Source organism: Prunus avium, chromosome 7, assembly GCF_965620075.1.
Source record: "Prunus avium chromosome 7, drPruAviu1.hap1.1, whole genome shotgun sequence".
In the NCBI taxonomy this organism is placed as follows: Eukaryota; Viridiplantae; Streptophyta; class Magnoliopsida; order Rosales; family Rosaceae; genus Prunus; species Prunus avium.
Window position 1 is genome coordinate 8,437,248 of NC_142290.1, and position 19,762 is coordinate 8,457,009.

The 19,762-nt window shown below is 41.1% G+C and overlaps 1 protein-coding gene across 1 annotated transcript; it reads right to left on the minus strand.

The window, feature by feature from the left end:
• Positions 1–568: 568 nt before the first annotated feature.
• LOC148292980 (uncharacterized) lies at positions 569–1,654 on the minus strand. Its single transcript, XM_088244534.1, has 2 exons — positions 1,243–1,654; positions 569–918 (listed from the first exon to the last, which is right to left on the minus strand). Exons 1-2 carry the CDS (start codon positions 1,652–1,654, stop codon positions 569–571), a joined length of 762 nt encoding a protein of 253 aa, XP_088100660.1.
• Between the last annotated feature and the right edge of the window lie 18,108 nt (positions 1,655–19,762).

Here is a 19,762-nt window from a genome sequence, read left to right on the forward strand (position 1 = left end):
AAAATTCATCCTTGAAATTTCATACCTGTCACTAAAAAACGAGAGGGTATTGGGCCCGCATATGCTCCTTGGGTTTCCAAGTGGCCTCCTCCACCGCATGACTTCTCCACAAAACTTTCATGAGTGGAATTGCTCTAGAACGTAGTACTTGCATCTTCCAATCTAAAATCTGAATTGGTTGTTCCACATAACTCAAATCCTCTTTTAGTTCCATCGGTTGCGAATCCAAAACTTGAGAAGGGTCCGAAATATACTTCCAAAGCATGGAGAAGTGAAACACGTCGCACAATCGAGAGAGTTCCGAAGGTAAAGCAAGTCTATAAGCTAATGGGCCCACACGCTCCAAAATCTCATGTGGTCCAATGTAGCAAGGGCTTAGTTTTCCCCATTTGCCAAATCTCACTACACCTTTCCAAGGCGATAACTTCAAAAATTCCCAATCACCCACCTCAAATTGAAGATCCTTCCTTCTATTGTCTGCGTAACTCTTTTGTCGGTCTTGGGCTGCTTTGAGTCTTTCTCTGATCAGTTTAACCTTCATTGACTCAACATCCTCATATACCTACAATCATTTTTCATCTACTTCATCCCAATAAATTAGAGTCCTAAAATGTCTTCCATACAAGGCATCATAGGGCGACATCCCAATACTTGAGTGGTAGCTATTATTATATGCAAACTCCATAAGAGGTAGTTTATCATCCCAATCTTCTCGAAATTGTAGCACACAGGCTCTCAACATGTCTTCCAAAGTTTGAATTGTTCTCTCCGACTGTCCATCTGTTTGCGGATGAAAAGCAGTACTAAACTGTAACTTGGTTCCAAAGGCTTCGTATAACTTCTTCCAAAAACGGGAGGTAACCCGAGGGTCTCTGTCCAACACAATCGACACTGGCACCCCATGCAGTCTTACAATTTCTGCAATAAATTTTTTAGCCAGTTTATTCAAGGTATAAGTCTCTTTCACAGGCAGGAAATGAGCGGACTTGGTGAGTCAATCCACTATTACCCAAACCCCATCATGACTTTCCCGCATTCGAGGAAGCTTGAACATAAAGTCCATAGTGATGTGTTCCCACTTCCACTCAAGTATTGGAAGTGGTTGTAGCAACCCAGATGGTTTCTATTGTTCTGCCTTGACTTGCTGACAAATTAAACACTTACTAACATACTTTGCTATCTCTTTCTTCATAAAAGGCCACCAATAATGCTCTTTCTGGGTACGATACATTTTAGTGCTACCTGGATGCATGGCAAAGGCTGAACAGTGAGCTTCGTCAAGAATTTCCCTCTTTAGTGCTTCGTCCCCAGGAACATACAATCGGCTACCCACCATCAAAGCCCCATCATTCCTCACAGAATAATCTGCCCTTGTATCATTCTCAACCTCCAACCTTAACATGCAAATCACCGGATCCTGCAAGTGGGCTTTGATAATTCGTTCAACCAACATCAGTCTTACGTGGAGAGTAGCAAGTAAAGCTCCTTGATCATCCAAACTTAACCCAACTCTAGACTTCCTCAACTCAACCAACAACAGAAGATACTCCACTCGAAGATGGGCTAAAGATCCAGAAGACTTCCTGCTAAGAGAATCTACTACCACATTAGCTCTCCCGAGATGATACTCAATAGTGCAATCATAGTCCTTCATCAACTCTAACCACCTCCTCTGTCTCAAATTCAGTTCCTTTTGAGCAAACAAGTACTTGAGGCTTTTATGAACCTAATGCTCTAGAAGCGTGAAAGTCATTAGTTTCAAGAATGCAAAGGAAGCGTGAAAGTCGAAGGAAAATGAACCTAATGCTCTGATACCAAGCTGACAGGACACGCCCCGAATTCCCCAAAATTCGGGACGAATCCTGTGGTAATTCCGACATCAGTCTGATGTTGGGCCTACTTACTAAAAATGGATGAGACTTTCTGCCGAAATTTCGGCCGAGTCTCCCTTGAAAAACGGACATTTCCCAAATTTTCTCAACCTGTTAAAACACAATTATGAACACCAACCAGCAAGCATGCACAAGATAATATCATGCAATTTACATCATCTGCCTCCGGCCTTACAATCAACCCTAACACGGGCAATATCAGAGTAGTCTAAAGGGTTTCAGTTTACAAATGGAAATAAAGTTCAACAGTAGACAAACGATTAAAAGTTCATCCTACATAAGCTAGGCTTGGAGTTGACGACTTGATTTGGCTGTTCGATTTCAAGATGATATACTGCCTGGGGGGCGCAAAATAGAAAACGTGTGAGTTGACAAAAACAAAGTTCCGTTAGTTAAAAACAACATATAGTAACCCCACCGTTTGGAAAACGATATAGAAAACATGCACTCAAAACCATCATAGATATATATAACCACGTCAAAACCACGGTGAAATCCATATCTCATAAAGATATCCAAACATTCATCCCATACAAAACCATTTCCCCAAACCACTCTCTCGAAATGTGTTCCCATTGGCACGGCGAGCGAGGAAGTATCCTCACCGAAAAACTAGAAGGGATGTATAGGTATATATATACATATATACATATATAATATAATATACATAGATTTATAATTATGACCACTACCAAGTTCGACCGGGTCAATTAAGTAAGACTATAATTATAATTTAATAGTTAAATTATAATTAAAAGATTAATTATGGAATTAATATTGACTTAAAAGGAAAGGGACAAAATATTGGATTGGGCTTTTAAATATGATTTAAAAGGAAAGGGACAAAATAGCACAAAAGGCTATTAGGCCCAAGGGATAAGTGGCATAAGATGACATGACCCATGGACCAAATGGAGCCCCAAATACCCACCCAAATTTCGGCAACTAAGGGGAAGCTCTCCCCTTGCCTTTTGTGTTGTCCTATATAAGCTAAATTTTGGAGAAAACCTAGATAGGGCTTTTGGTTTCCTACTTTGGTTGCTGAGTGATCATCTTTGTATTTCATTTTCCATAAACCAAAAATTGGTCCAATCAAGAAGTAGACCAGCATCCATATTTCTTGATTGCATTCTCTTCATCTTTAAGAGCATTTGGTGTGGTGAGGTAGAGGACTCCAATCTTGGAGCCTTAAGGTGAAGGAGTCAAAATCAAGAGAAATAAAAGGCCTTTCCAACAAAGGTGTTCATTCTTGAGAAATCAAGAAAAGGTCATCATGGGTAAAGATCTATTCCCTTTTTATTTTTTCTATTTGTGTTCAAAGAGACTAGGCTAAGATACTTGGTTTAAAATGAAAAAGGTTTAGCTCAACTAGTATAAACAAAATGAATCTGCCATTTAGAATGTTTTTGTTGTATAGGTTGTGGCTAAAGTTCAATTCCTAAGCATTAGATGCATGTTTTCTTCAGCGGGCCCAATTGGTCAAATTCCGCGATCGGGGTCAAACCGACCGTTGGATCGTGACGAGACTTCTAGGATGGGTTTAACTTATGGTTTTGGACCAATAGGATTTGTCTTACAACAAATTGAGGTCGTGGGCCCTACGAGCCCAATTGACTTAGATAATGGGCTTTGTCGGCTCGGTTGAGGTCAATTGGTAGTTGTAATTGTACTTGGAGGTTTATTTCTAAAATGGTTTTATGCTTTGAGAGTTTTTTTTTTTAATGTTTATGAATTATTATGCAATCGCTTTTACTTTCCAAGCATGTTATATTATGTTTAATTGTGTGGAATTGGGAATGGCTTGGATAACTGGGATTTGGCATGAATAAGAAATTAATTAAATGCCTCATTATATGTCTATATTTAAATATATGCTTGATGGTTTGAAATCGATGAATACTAGTTTTTTGAAAAGTATGTTGTGCATAAATGAATTTGATTGAGAACGTAGTCTATTTTTTATTTGTTTGATTATGGAAAGTACGGTCTAATTGGATTATGGGATTAGTGTGATATGAGGATTTCAGAGAATATATAGTCATTATTATTATCAGTATTATTATTGTTATTATTACTATTATTGTCATTATCATTATTATGTATAAAGGTTTGCTTGTTGAGTGGGAAGTGGGGATATATATGTGTGTGTATATATATATATATATATAATATTGGGATATGGGTTTGTGAATTGCACCATCATATGTACCTTCCTTGGTTTGATATGGATGCTAACCAAGCGCACGTTGAGGTATTTTCCGACATGTGAGTTGTTGATGACCCGGGCACCCTTAGCGGGGTGTGTCGTAGGCCTTCACCAGCATTCCGTGTGCGTAAGACTTGTTTCAGCCACAAGTGTATTAAGGATTCTACCGTGCGTGTTTGGGGAGCAATATCCCCCAGTTGGATGGCTCATTCTCTAGCCACATGAGTATTGAGGATTCTGCCACGTGGTCTACTAAAACAATCCCCGTGTTGGATTATTTTCCCCCGGTACATGATGTGCACTATGTTATGTACCTCCCATATAATTGATACTTGAGATATTAGACACACGGTAACTCTTTAGAGGTGTGTCGGGATACCGAGCACCCTTGACCGGGTGTATCGAAGGCCTTGACCGGCAGTCTGTGCGCGTATGATGGATATTCAATTGCATGTGTATTGAGGATTCTACCGTGCATGTCTGGGGAGCAATAGTCCCCCAGTTGGACTGCTCATTCCCTTGCCACACGAGTATTGAGGATTCTACCATGTGATCTAGTTAAAACAATCTCCCGGTTGGATAGTTTTCCCCTGGTACATGATGATGGTGTGGGGTGTGTATATTTATATACTTATATATGTGGGAAAACAGGTGTGATATTTGTTTTGATGTTTGGACAATGTTGTTTTGCAATATATACCATGGATAGGGTTTGGTTGTGGAAAAAGGGATGGTTGGATTTTGGTATTGGTTTTTTTATTGATATCGGATATTATTATAAATGTCTTATGTGTTTATCTAAGTTAGTTATATTTATTAAGTAAATGAATAATGTTTATTGGTTTATTGGAAATTTGTTTGTGGGTTGAGTTTTTATTATATAATTTTATGACCTTGTGTTACTGGAAGAACTACATGTGGCTTGATCCCTCTTTAAGGGTACGTAGGCTACTTGGGTTAACCTAGGTGCAGCTGCAAATTGATATGTTTGACTTTTGTTTGATCTGTTCTAGTACATTGTATTAAATGATTATTTTTTTTATGAGGCCGGAGGCCTATTTTGTAATTTGTGTGTGTTGGCAGTTGGTTGTTTTTCTATTGTTTTTTGACATATGGAAAATTTGGTAAAGTCCATTGTTCAAGGGAAACTCTACCGAAATTTCGGAAGGCCCCCTTTTCCCCTAGTCTCGAAGAAAGGGACTATTTTAGTAAGTGGGCCTGGTATCGTCAAGATGTTGGACAGGGTTCGTCTTGGATTTCGAGGGGAATCCGGGGCAGGTCCTATCATTTTGAGTGTTTCAATCACCAATTACAGGTATGTGCTCTCATCTTCTTCTCTATTTTTCTACATTTCAATGATGATTTGGGCAATTTCGTTTGTTTATTTAGGAATTTTGTGCAAGGAAGTCCAGTGAAGCTTCGCATTGTCTTCGATTTTTCTAAAGCTACTTGACATCATGTTGGTTGAAAATTAAATTCTTCAGTATGCTCAGGATTTTTATATCCATTCACTCCCGATTTGGTTTTGGTTTTGATTTTTACTTCTATTTTCAAAATTATACTGTTGCGTAGTTTTGAGCTTTTTCTTTGGTTTGAAATTTGCAGTGAATGCGTGCTTGGAAATGGAGAGGAACTCAATTCCATAAATAAATATTTCAGGATTTCTTTGATGTGGTTGTTGATATTTTAGTTGTCTTTGGCTCTGATATTCATTTTTCTTTTCTTTTTTTAATTGTTAAAGCAGATACAATTTGCTGCAGGAAAAAGCAGCGCAATAGAGACTCAAAACAAATAGAGGGATGGGGAAACATCATGGTGAGTAGGGGTGGCAATTTCCAACTCGACCCATTACACGACTCGAAACCTGCACAAGAAAAACACGACCCGAACATGCACGATTAATAAACGGGTAATTTTCGGGTCAACTCGCCACTAACCCGTTTATAAACGGGTGGGTTTTGGGTCAACTCGCCTACCCGATTAAATACCTGTTTAACCCATTTATTAAACGAGTCGTGCCAACCCGTGAAAAAAATTAAAGAAATTGAACCTTCAGCACACCCAATGGGTTTCGAACCCCAGGAAATTCCACCCCTCTCCTTGCACCTTATCCATCTTGGTGTGGATAACTTTGTGATTATATGTTACAACATTTGATATTTATAATGTCTTTACAAACTGATGAGCACTTAATTTTTACATTTTTATCCCTAAATTATATTTGTTAAAAATTGTTCCTTATTATTTGAGTTAATTATGAATCTAGGGTTTAGGGTTTAACGTTTTAATCCCTAAACCCTAAACTCTAAACCCTAAACCCTAAACTCTAATCCCTAAACCCTAAAACCCAAACCATAAACTCTAAACTCTAAACACTAAACTCTAATCCCTAAACCCTAACCCTAACCCTAACCCTAAACCCTTGGAAGAACTGACTGAGGATATTAGTCGGATGGACATAAATCCCTCCCAATCCGCTGAGTGCTCTAATACCATCATTAACAATGGTGGCTAAATATTTGAGTTGGGAATGTGATGTTGTATTTTATGTTGTAATTTAATCAAAGTTTTTTTTGTTTATGTTTGATTTGGATTTTAGAGTGACTTTGAAGTTTTTAATTTTATTGTCATTTTGGAATGTTTGATTTGGCAGAATATTTGAGCTGGTTGTTAGAATTTAAATTTGAAGCAAGCAGGTTATTAAACAGGTTATTATGTGATTAAATAGGTAGGTTACCTGTTTATGACCTAACCCAAGCAAGTTAGTAAACAGGTTATTAAACAGGTAGGTTACCTATTTATGACCTAACCCAACCTGTTTAGTAAACGGGTTACACGGGTCGTGTCGTGTCACGATTAATAAACAGGTTGGGTTTGGGTTTGCATTTCCCGACACGATTAATAAACGGGTCGTGTTTGGGTTGGGGTTTCTTGACACGTTTAAAAGTTTGACACGACACGAACCCGACACGAAATGACCCATTGCCAGCCCTAAGTGAGTCAACATAAGCATTGATCATGACTTCTTCGAGCAGTGAATCAAAGTTGCTCTTCTTCGTGGACAAGTCCAAAGGTACCTCCTGTAACCCTCATACCTTTGTTTTTTTTTGTTTGTTTTTGGTTTCGAGTGACATAATTGTTTTTTTTCTCTTTCAGTAATTCAATTGCTTCTGTACATCAATTCCCAATTTCAGTTTAGCTGCCATAATTAGGTTTTTTTTTAGTTTAGGTAAGGTCGCTTTGTGTAGTCTCTCTAATTTTACATTTATATTGTTATTAATTTCTGATTTTAATTTTGGAATAGATTTATATATTTATTACCATTTATTATTTCTTATGAAAGGGTCTTATGCCAATGTAAAAGTTTATAACAATATGTTTCGAAGTTCACATTCCATCAACAGCTAATGCTGATGGAGTTATGAATTTAATTTTTGGGATGATTTGTGTAGCCTGTAATCTTTGAGAATGTTTTGTTTAAATGGGTTTTATTTTTGGTTTGGTAGAATGCATTTTATTGTGGTTTGGGTGTTTTGGATGATAGAGTGGTAGAGATGCAGAAGGAGGTGTGGGTATTTTGGCCCTGTTAAAAGGAAATTGCATGTTTATGGTTTGGTTTAAACAATTATGTTGCTATGTGTTCGCGTTAGGTGTAGGTGTTGTGATGCAAAGGAGACTATGTTTCTAGGTTTAAATTATGTGTTTCTATGTACATAGTTGGGTGATTTCTTAATGTTTCTATTAGGTTATTTCAGTTTGTTTTCTGTTTGATTTCGACAGCTGCGCTTCGTGTGATTGTTTTCTTTAACTTTGTAGATTTAGGTTTGGCCAAAAGGTGCTGGCAATGGCTACGGCAACATATCCACCACCACCACCACCACTACCACCGTATATAAGCTTTACAAAGACTACTTGCAAAACCCCAAAAGGGACATAATTTGCTGTGGTGGCAATTACACTATGAGCTTTTCTCATTCTTCCTACCTAAATTTGTATAAACTATGTAATTTGATTTCTGAAAAATGCTTATGTCACTATTGATATTTATATGGATGCTTTTGTTTGCATTTCTAATTATCTCTGTCTCTAATTTGAATGTTTTGCTTGACTTATGAAATTAAAGTCTTTGGAATTTTATCATAACAGATGGAATCGTCTCTCACCTCTCTGATGTATAAGAGTTTGTTTAGGGGTGGTAGAAATCCACCTAACTCGGGCACGAGAATTGGCTGGGCACGAGAAGAAATTAGGCTCTTGGAATTACAGCCGAGCCTGAAGCTCTGGAGGTCTTGCAAAGTTACGGCCGAGGCTTGGAGAGTTTGGGCAGCTAGGCTACACGCTGGTATGGCCGGGTTATGGAAGAATAGCGGGTGAGAATTCCTAGCGGACGAAATTCTTAGTGGGCCGGGCAAGATTTCCTAGCGGCCGAGATTCCTAGCGGGCGAAATTCTTAGCGGCCGAAATTCTTAGCGGGCAAGAATTCCTAGCGGACGAAATTCTTAGCGGGTGAGATTTCCTAGCGGGCAAGATTCCTAGTGGGGCGAGATTCCTAGCGGGCGAGAATTCCTAGCGGGCAAGATTTCCTAGCGGCCGAGAACTCATAGCGGCCGAAGTACTTTCTCAAAAAGGTGGCCGAGGTCTTTTCTTCAAAGGCCATGGTGCCTTCTCAAAAATATGGTCGGGCACTTCCCTTTGAAAAAGTGGCCGGGCACTCCTTAAATACCTTGGTCGGCCACTCCTCTTACAAAAAGCTAGGCTAGGGCGAATTTTCTCCTTGCTCACCTCGGCGCCCTCCTCTCAACACTTGGGCAAGCAAAGTCGGGCCAAGGGAGTTGAAGTTCGGCGGGAGGTATGTCCGTCGAGTGCCCAATATTCGAAAATTTGAGAACTCAAATATAGTCCAATGTAGGGCCTAGCCCAACATCCAAATATTTGGAGTTCCCATACCACCCATCTTGGCGAATGGTCGACGGATGGTAAGCCAACTCTAGAATTCTAAAAACTCAAGGGGCACAAGGTTCCACCAAATGTCAAGATGAAATCTCAAAGGTCAAGGCCCAAGCCACGGATTCACACCCAAGATTTCCGGAGGTCAGTGTGCATGTGATGGAGGCCTCACAAGGAAACAAATCAAGGAGATTGATGATAATTCATAATATTCCAAAACAAGAGAGAATCTAGCAATCAGAATATTTCAACCAATGTAATCCCACGGATTCAAGGGTCCTCAAAAGGAAAGATTTTTAAAAGAGTTGACATTTGGCCATTCAATGGCCAGCCCATGGGCTGACGGAAGCCCTATATAAACCTCCCCAGACGAAGACAGAAGACACGCAACATCAAACAGACAAACCTATCTTTCGTCTTGCACTTTTCTTTTCCTAGACTTAGGATTTTATTTTTCAAGCACCTAGTATAGTGAGTTCTTCATTTTTCTAGTGTAAGTTTATATTTCTTGTCATTTAAATTCAAGTTTATTTTGATTCCTTTACATTTCATTGTTATCGCACTTCAATTAAGTTTAATTTCAAGTTCATTTTACTTTATTGTTCTTATCGCTTTCATTTCGTTCTTGCTTTATTTATTGCTTTGATTTATTTTATCGCACTTTAATTCTCGTCTTTACGTTATTTATCTTTCGCACTTTACTTTACGCATTTGTCTTTAAATTATATTTAAGTTTAAGCACCATTACTTTACGCACTTATTCTTCGTTTCATTACGTTTCACCTTCAATCTTCATCTCCAACCCACTCCACATCATTTGGTCGCTCATATAAAGCCTTGATCCCGAGGTAGTGAAAGAACCTAGGCCGTGAGGAGGTTCCTTGCTCGACCGAACAATCGTTTGATTAAAGTCAAATCTCGGACGCAACACATCCATCTACTCACATTCCATTCAAGCCCAAATTCGGGGCTTGGTGGTGGCACGCCCCGCACTCAAAAAAGAAGAAGGACCAAAAACTCCTTCAGTCGGCCTACCCGGCCGAAAAGAGGGAAACAGGGTTCCCTTCCATACCTGAAGCAAAAGAAGTAGAGGAAACTTTATTTCATGTTTTTCAAGTTAGTTGGAAACTATTTTGTATTTTAAAGTTTCCAATCAGGATACATTAGTTGGAATATGATTTTGTTTCAGGCTATGATTCTCATGGCTCGAATAGCCAATCCATCGGCCAACACTATGGCCAATATAATTTTACCTATCAAGGTGGGCCTAACAACCAATATGGCCCAAGTAGTCAATTTGGTTGCCAATATGGTGGGCACAACTATGTTGGCGAATTTGGTGGTCAATATGGTGGGCACAACTATGTTGGCGGATTTGGTGACCAATATGGTGGGCACACTTATATTGGCGGATATGATCTTATGAACCAAAATGGTTCAAATGATCAAAATGGCTTTGGTGGCCAAACCAATTAGGTGGCTATAACGGCCAACACGATTCTACATATCAATATAGCTCTGGTAGCCAATTGAATGGCCAACATGGCGGAAACAACAATCATGGCCAAAATAATATGATATATCAAAAATATGCAAATGGCCAACATGGCTATAATGGCCAGTACAATCAAGTGGCCGGAGGGCAATACACTTACCTAGATGGCCAAAACAATCCGGCCAATATTTATGATCAGCCTAATTATGACTCCCACCAAATGAATCATCCTAATGGCTATAATGGCCAAATTCTCATGTGGTTGCAAGTTGGCCACCCATTCCACCTACTCCTCTAGAGGAAAGTGAGGATAGTAGGGAATATGAGAGTGAGAAAGAGATGGGCGAGACGACCTTAGGATCAAATGTTCAAGTTGACCGTCCTATTGAGAGCCTGACATTGGTTGAGGAAAAGGAGTCCACCCAAGGGGATGAGACCCAAAAGATGGTCACCGATGAAAATTGCAATATGGTCCAACCCAAGGCAACCATCCTAGGATGTAAAGGCCTACAATCTAGTGAAAAAGAAGGGTGGAGCATGACCCAAGATGCAATAATGATAGACATGATTGTAGGAGAAAAGCTCGACATTGTGAGACCACAATTGCAAGTGGTCAAGTTTATCGAGCCCCAGCCAAAGGCCAAGATTGGCCGACCAAGTGGATTTGGGGGGCATGAAGGGTCGACCAAAGTGATGGCCAGAAGTCATCCGGGTGGTACTAGTCGTCATAGTATTTCAACCCATCGCCAACAAAATGGTAAGATCCGAGTCGAGAATAAGAAGGGCTCCAAGCTTGGAGTAAAACATGGTTGGCCACCGCCATGGTCTCCATAAAAATTTTGTTCAACACGGCCACCTACTAGGTAGGCCGTTGAGATTCTAATAAAGGTCATGGTTCATTCTTGAACAAATTGGCCACTTAGTTTTAAAAATTAAAATATTATACATATTATACTTTGCTTGGTGGAAGGCTCAAGATTGAGTTCCATCGGCGGAAGATGAATGATTCCTTTATTTCGGCTCCGGAAGGGGAAGTTTGTGATTTGTGGGCAAAAATGACTTGGGGGCATGTCCACCACTTGAGTAATCCATTGGAGGGATTCACATGCCTTCGATCATAATCAGATGGTTGGTTCACTCCCCATGTATACTCAGCGACAAAATATTCCGATCGCTCAACCGAGCCAAAATGGTCTTGGCCGAACCACGGCCATCGACCAAAATAATTTCGGCCGAGATCTAGTCGTTGGTCTCGACCATGTGTTGGTTGAAGATGTTACGAAAGTCGCTGGAGGACCATTGTTCTGGCCAAATCATGCCACTTCGTTGGAAATCAAACAACTCATCCGTACAATGGAGATGTCGAATAACTTCAAGCATCAACGAATGCAAGAGGCGACTCAAACCATTCCTCAACCCATGGCCACTCGATCAAAGAGTGGTTGGATAGATTGCTAGGCCAACAAAATAGCCAAAGTGGAATCTACTGATGCCTAATAGAATGCCAGCGATGGGGCCTCAGCCGGAGGCCCAACCAAATATTTTTGGAGTAAATCCGCCCCAACTTAATCCACCAGCTGGGGGCAACCCAGCCCCGGTGGCTAATATTCCGCCGATGGGCAACAATCCGTATGCGGCGGCCAATCAATTCCAAGTGTTCCCGCCATATAATCAATTTCGCCCACAAGCTCACCAAGGGGCCGGGGCCAATTTTGCTGGGCCTCATATCAACCAATTTGTCGGAGTCGGTGGTTAGAATATTCTCGGCGAGAATGCAAACAATCAGTTGCTAGGAAATCAAGCAATCGACCGAGGTGCGATCGAACAAATGATTCAAGATATGGAGCCTCATGCTAGGAGGATTGGTAGGCCAGTCTACCGAAGGCCATATCTAGAGCACTTTGATTAAGAGGAATTTCCAAGGGGCTTCAAGGTTCCGGACTTTGCATTATTTTCGGGGGATGGGCTCCAGTCGACCGTGGAACATATTGGCCAATTCACGGCCCAATGTGCGGAGATTGGGCATCGCGAGGCCTTGAAACTAAGGCTATTTCTGAGTACTCTCACGGGGGCAACTTTCTCGTGGTATGTTAAGTTCCCACAAAATTCCGTTCCAAATTGGCAACTCATGGAGCAAATCTTCCATGAGCAATTCTATCGACCAAAGCCAGAAGTCTCAATGGTTGACTTGGCGAAAATAAGTCAGAAGCCAAATGAGTCGGTCCAAGAATACTTGGGGCGATTTAAAGAAGTAAGGGCTAGGTGAATGGTTAATATGCCAAAGTACGAATTTGTGAAATTGGCCCAATGAGGATTGTTGCTTGACCTTCGAAAGAAATTTGAAGGAATTTACTTCCGTGACATTTATGATCTCTTACTTCGGGTGGACCGATACGAAGCCCTTCTAAAGGATTAACAACAAAAGGGGCCGCCGGCACCTCGACTAACCTTTTATAAGAATTCGGCCAAACCCTTTGGGCCTAGAACTATGGCGGTCCACGCAGTGGACGTTGAAGATATAAAATTAGAAGAAAGAGATCAAGAGGTTTTACTAAAAGAAGAAGAAGAGTCGGCCGAGGTAGACTTGGCCGAGATTATGGCAAAAGGGCCATATGTGCAAGGCTTTGTCTAAAGCCTTCAAGGATCAAAGGCCGACGACGGCCCAAATTTCCAAGTTTAGTGGAACCTCCCAAAAGACTTCATCGATTTGAAGATCATGAAGTTTCCAAAGAAAGTTATCATGGGCATCGACCAGAACCCTTTTCCAAATGCCCAAGTCAATATGGTGAATGTCAATTTCCCAAGGCCAGACCAACCTAGGCAAAGGTTGGACTTGTGTGGCTCAGCAAAGGCTGAGTTAGAAAGAAGGGCAAGGGAGATTCCGATGGACCCTAAGGCAAGATGCAAGGCCAAAATGTACCCTGAGGTGGCCAAGGTTCTCGAGACAAAAGTTTCGACCAAGGAAGAACCTCCAAAGCCTATTGTGCTATGCAGTCGATGCCAATGCGAGGTAACTCTCGAAGTGGTTCCGCCAAAGCCCAAGAAGCTAACCAAGGAACCTACCAAGGGGCTGATTAATGAGCAACCCAAGGATCAAGTCCAAGTGGGCAGACCTAGGAGTTTTGAAAGGATTATGATAACAAATCCGGCCGAGAATTACGGCCCACATAGCCCAAGAGGCAAAATGAAAATAAGGCCAAACAAACGGCCATTGCATGAAAATTAAGATAGGTACGAGAGGCCACGATATCAGCCTAAGAGGAGAAATCAACATGCCCCTCTAAGGTGTGAAGACGTTGATTCGCTAGACTCAAGCCAAAACAGAAGCATGTGGATTTCAGTGGGCGAAGGCAAAAGCTAAGATGTGGCCTATGTATCAAGACCCCGCCCCACAAACGGTAGTGGTGTTCCAACTTTCAAAGGTGCCAAACACAAAAGCGGGCCAATGGTATAGAAGTAGAGGCCAAAACTCCCACCGGTACCCCTGAGCAAGACTCAAACTAGAAGGGCTCAAAGGCAATATGCCACCACTTGCAAGGCGGAGTTAGAATGGGCGAACAAAGGGCAAGCTCAACTCGACTAGTTGGTCGAGCTTCGATTGGAGGAATTGGAGTTGGCCAAGGCCGATACCGTCGCTTCCTTGGAGGTAGCCTCGACTGAGGAGATGAAAATACGTTGAGAATGGGTGAATGACCGAGTCGTGGTAATGGCCCCGGAATAGCCAATCTCGAAATTGGAGGCCCATTTGACTAGGGCTTTCAAGACAAAAAATTCTAAGGCTGAAGTTAGTAGGCCAACCAAAATGGTTGGCAAGAAACCTTTGAAGGGTGAGAAAGCAAGGGTTGCTTGACCAAAAATCAAACCTTTGGTCGCCAAGACTCCGATAGTGACCAAGGGAGCTCAGCCCACCAAGGTTAAGAAGAAAGGAGAAAATGACCAGTACATGGTTGAAGAAACTAGGGGCGAGCTCCATATGAAAGAAAGTGGGCCAAAGGCGGAGGAGGACCAAGTCATGGTCGAGACCGAGGCCGAGGCCAACAAAATAGGAAAAGAGACCGAACGTACGGCCGAGGGAAGACAAGAGGCCGAATATATGGTTGAAGGAGAAGATGAAGAGATGCTAGAAAACCACCAGCCCAATTTTGCATCGGCCAAAGGTTTGATAGCCGAAGATGAAGAATATGGAGATGAAGGGTGTAGAGCATCTTGAAAAGGAGCGCAAGGAAGTGATGGCCAAGTTTAAGAATGAACTAAAAGTGGGCAAGGCCAAAGTGAAGTTTGGAGACTTTGATGAGGTAAATGCCATGGTTGTTACACTCCCACTATTTTTCGAAGCTCGGCCGGATCATCCTAATTATATGGATGGAGATGTGTTCAATGAGGTTGAGTCCATGGTCCAAATGGAATGGGCCAAAGAAATTGAGGTGGCCCAAGAAATTCCAAAGGAATGGAAGGCCAACCTTGCATCGTGGTGCCCAAAACGGAGGAAAAATTGCCCGAAAAGGTGTACTATGAGATGCCCACCAAGAAAATGTCGTCCACCTTAAGCCTTTGTACATGGGTACTCATTTTGATGGAGTTCCAGTTGGCAAGGTCCTTGTAGATACAGGGGCTACAGTCAACATCCTTCATGCCTCAATCATGAGGAAATTAAAGAAAGGCTCAAATGAATTAATTCTGACCAAGACAACGGTCAGTGGGTTCGTTAGAGACACCACGACTTCAAAGGGGATTACCCCACTCCAAGTTAGAGTGGGGCAAAAGGTTAAAATGACCACCTTCTTTGTGGTGGAGACAACGATCCATTTCAATGCTTTGTTGGGCCGAGATTGGATCCATGGAAGTATGTGTTCTTCACTTCATCATTTTTTACAATTTCGGCATGAGGATGGAAGTGTAGAGATTGTTCAGGCCGATGCACAGCCCTTCATGGCCTCCGCCAATGTGACGGAGGCAGAGTTTTATGAGGATGATATTGGGCCTCTTTAGTTATAGGGTCAGATAGGAACGGCCGACCTACGGGAGACTCGGCCCAAAAGTTGATAGACTTGGGGGCATATGATGCCCAAGCAGATAGGGAGAGTCCCAATATAGCTAATTTTTTTCTCCCTCAATGAGTGATACAAGTATAGAGGAAGAGAAGAAGGCCGTGGTGGAAAACCCTTTGAGACGGCTATATTGTTTTTGGGCCGAAAGAGCAGCCAAGCATGGGTCCACCGTCCAACTTGGTGGAATTCCTTCATGAAGGTTCGGAGGATGATGCACTCGAGCTTGGGGACGAAAGACAACCATCGACCAATCTACGTTATGTCTAATGGAGTTCAAGGATTGCTTCGCTTGGGAACACACCGAGATGCCTAAATTGAGTCGTGACTTGGTCGAGCATCGCTTACCAACGGTGCAAGATTTTAAGCCCTTCAAGCAGTCGCCTCATCGGATGTGGGCGGAAGTAGAATTACAAGTTAATGAAGAAATTGTAAGACTTGTGAAAGCCAAATTTGTAAGTCATGATTTCGTGGTTTCCGCCGGGAATTTCATAGGATTATTGGTGCACCAAAGGGGAATTCAAATTGATAAAAATGAGGCTAAGGCTATCATTCGCGCGCCCTATTCAAAAAACAAGGTGTGCAAAGTTTGTTGGGCTAAACTAACTTTCTTCGAAGGTTCATAGCCAACTCAGCGGGAAAAGTTGGGCCCTTCTCATCTTTATTAAAACTCAAAGATGAAGAGAAATTTCAGTGGGAAGAGACTCACCAAAGGGCATTCGACGCCATTAAAGAATATTTGGCCAAGCCTCCGGTGCTCATTCCACCAAAGCGGGGCCGACCATTGAAATTATATATTTCGGCCTCAGAGAACTCCATCGGAAGTTTGCTAGCCCAAGGTAAAGATGAGAAGAGCAAGCGGTATATTACCTCAGTCGAATTCTAACGGCCACCGAGAGAAAATACTCGCCGGTTGAGAAACTTCGTTTGGCCTTATACTTTACTGCAACCAAGTTGAGGCATTATATTTTGCCCTCCGTGGTCATATAATCGCCAAAACTAATTTGAATCAAAATGGTTAGGTCCATTTCTCTCCAATCAATGGCGGTGAGATATTCCGCCACAAGGAATTATCGTTGTAGTAAAATAATTATTTTTATTGGAAGAATGGGAATCTTTAAAAGATTTCTTGCAAAAGATATCATATATATAGGTGCGCAAAGTTCACTGCAAAATGGGGCCAAGCAATGGCCCAGGCATCTAGCCCGATTCAAAATTTAATAATGTGCAAGGTGAGCAAAAGTCTCTAACTTTAGAAATTGAGAGGTCTCGGGTTTCGATTTGCTTACCTCTACACCAATTCTGAGCACAGCAAATTGGGGGGCAATGTTTAGGGGTGGTAGAAATCCACCTAACCCGGGCACGAGAATTGGCTGGGCACGAGAAGAAATTAGGCTCTTGCAATTGCAGCCGAGCCTGAAGCTCTGGAGATCTTGCAAAGTTATGGCCGAGGCTTGTAGAGTTTGGGCAGCTAGGCTACACGCTGTTATGGCCGGGTTATGGAAGAATAGCGGGCGAGAATTCCTAGCGGATGAAATTCTTAGCGGGCGAGATTTCCTAGCGGGCAAGATTCCTAGCGGGCGAGAATTCCTAGCAGGCAAGATTTCCTAGCGGCCGAGAATTCATAGCGGCCGAAGTACTTTCTCAAAAAGGTAGCCGAGGTCTTTTCTTCAAAGGCCATGGTGCCTTCTCAAAATTATGGTCGGGCACTCCTTAAATACCTTGGTCGGCCACTCCTCTTACAAAAAGCTAGGCTAGGGCGAATTTTCTCCTTGCTCACCCCGGCGCCCTCCTCTCAACACTTGGGCAAGCAAAGTCGGGCCAAGGGAGTTGAAGTTCCGCGGGAGGTATGTCCGTCGAGTGCCCAATATTCGAATATTTGAGAACTCAAATATAGTCCAATGTAGGGCCTAGCCCAACATCCAAATATTTGGAGTTCCCATACCACCCATCTTGGCGAATGGTCGATGGATGGTAAGCCAACTCTAGAATTCTAAAAACTCAAGGGGCACAAGGTTCCACCAAATGTCAAGATGAAATCTCAAAGGTCAAGGCCCAAGCCACGGATTCACGCCCAAGATTTCCGGAGGTCAGTGTGCATGTGATGGAGGCCTCACAAGGAAACAAATCAAGGAGATTGATGATAATTCATAATATTCCAAAACAAGAGAGAATCAAGCAATCAGAATATTTCAACCAATGTAATCCCACGAATTCAAGGGGCCTCAAAAGGAAAGATTTTTAAAAGAGTTGACATTTGGCCATTCAATGGCCAACCCATGGGTTGACGGAAGCCCTATATAAACCTCCCCAGACGAAGACAGAAGACACACAACATCAAACAGACAAACCTATCTTTCGTCTCGCACTTTTCTTTTCCTAGACTTAGGATTTTATTTTTCAAGCACCTAGTATAGTGAGTTCTTCATTTTTCTAGTGTAAGTTTATATTTCTTGTCATTTAAATTCAAGTTTATTTCGATTCCTTTACATTTCATTGTTATCGCACTTCAATTAAGTTTAATTTCAAGTTCATTTTACTTTATTGTTCTTATCGCTTTCATTTCGTTCTTGCTTTATTTATTACTTTGATTTATTTTATCGCACTTTAATTCTCTTCTTTACGTTATTTATCTTTCGCACTTTACTTTACGCATTTGTCTTTAAATTATATTTATGTTTAAGCACCTTTACTTTACGCACTTATTCTTCGTTTCATTACGTTTCACCTTCAATCTTCATCTCCAACCCACTCCACATCATTTGGTCGCTCACATAAAGCCTTGATCCCGAGGTAGTGAAAGAACCTAGGCCGTGAGGAGGTTCCTTGCTCGGCCGAACAATCGTTTGATTAAAGTCAAATCTCGGACGCAACACATCCATCTACTCACATTCCATTCAAGCCCAAATTCGGGGCTTGGTGGTGGCACGCCCCGCACTCAAAAAAGAAGAAGGACCAAAAACTCCTTCAGTCGGCCTACCCGGCCGAAAAGAGGGAAACAGGGTTCCCTTCCATACCTGAAGCAAAAGAAGTAGAGGAAACTTTATTTCATGTTTTTCAAGTTAGTTGGAAACTATTTTGTATTTTAAAGTTTCCAATCAGGATACATTAGTTGGAATATGATTTTGTTTCAGGTTAGACACCCAAATATTATAGGGAGATTCACTATTATACCCAATATAGGAGCCCAAATTATAAAATAAAAAAACCCTATATGGAATGGACTTTAGAAACACACCCAAAGCCCATTTACAACATAACAAAAATGACTTCTTTTAAATTACAAAACTGCCATTGATTTTTTAAAACAAGCCTAACCCCAAAACCTCATAAAAAAGCTCAAAACACTCAATAGGACATCAAAGTAATTTAATAATTAAAATTGAATTCAATAGGGCCAGCTCTCATTTTTTGGTTTTTTTTTTTTGGTTTGTTTATAGAAATTAAATGGTGTAGGGTTTATTTATAGTTTTAGTGCTAAGAATGGGTATATGACTAAATATCTAAATATTATATCCTTTATAGTACTTAAACTGATGAAACTTTGGGTGCTTCTTGTTGTTAATATTATGTTAACTCGCAATTGTACGGGGCAATTAGTAGTATAGCAAGACAAGTACGAGGTCGTACCCACGAAGACTGAGAAGTTAAAACTAGTTATGTACTTAGATTACCAAATTCAAGAAAGTAGGAGGTTATGTCTAAAACAGAATTTAAAACAAGAGTGGTTGTGATTGTTGAACAAAAGAAGCAAAATGAAATTGCAAACAAAAACAAGTAAACAAATGTAACAAAGAGTGGTTTTAAGAGTTGGAAAACAGATTTTGAGACTAGGGCATTCGAATCACCATAACAATTCAATTCTGGGTTATAAAGATTCAAGTAACAAGTCTAATTCAGATTCAAAGATTGATTCTAGCTAAAGTATGATTAGGCCATGGTGTTTGGTCCTAACCTTGTGTTCCTAATTCCCTAATTTGATAATTTGTTGTCTAACCTAAAATTAAGCATTAGGAACCCATTAAGCATAGAAGAACATTTTAAACAACCAAGTATGTATCTAATCCCTGTTGTCGAATGTCCATACATACTCTTCCTATTCATAGTTCAATTCGAATTAAAGCATGGTGTATACTCTTAATTCAAACCAAGATAGTTAACAAACAAGTTCTAATGG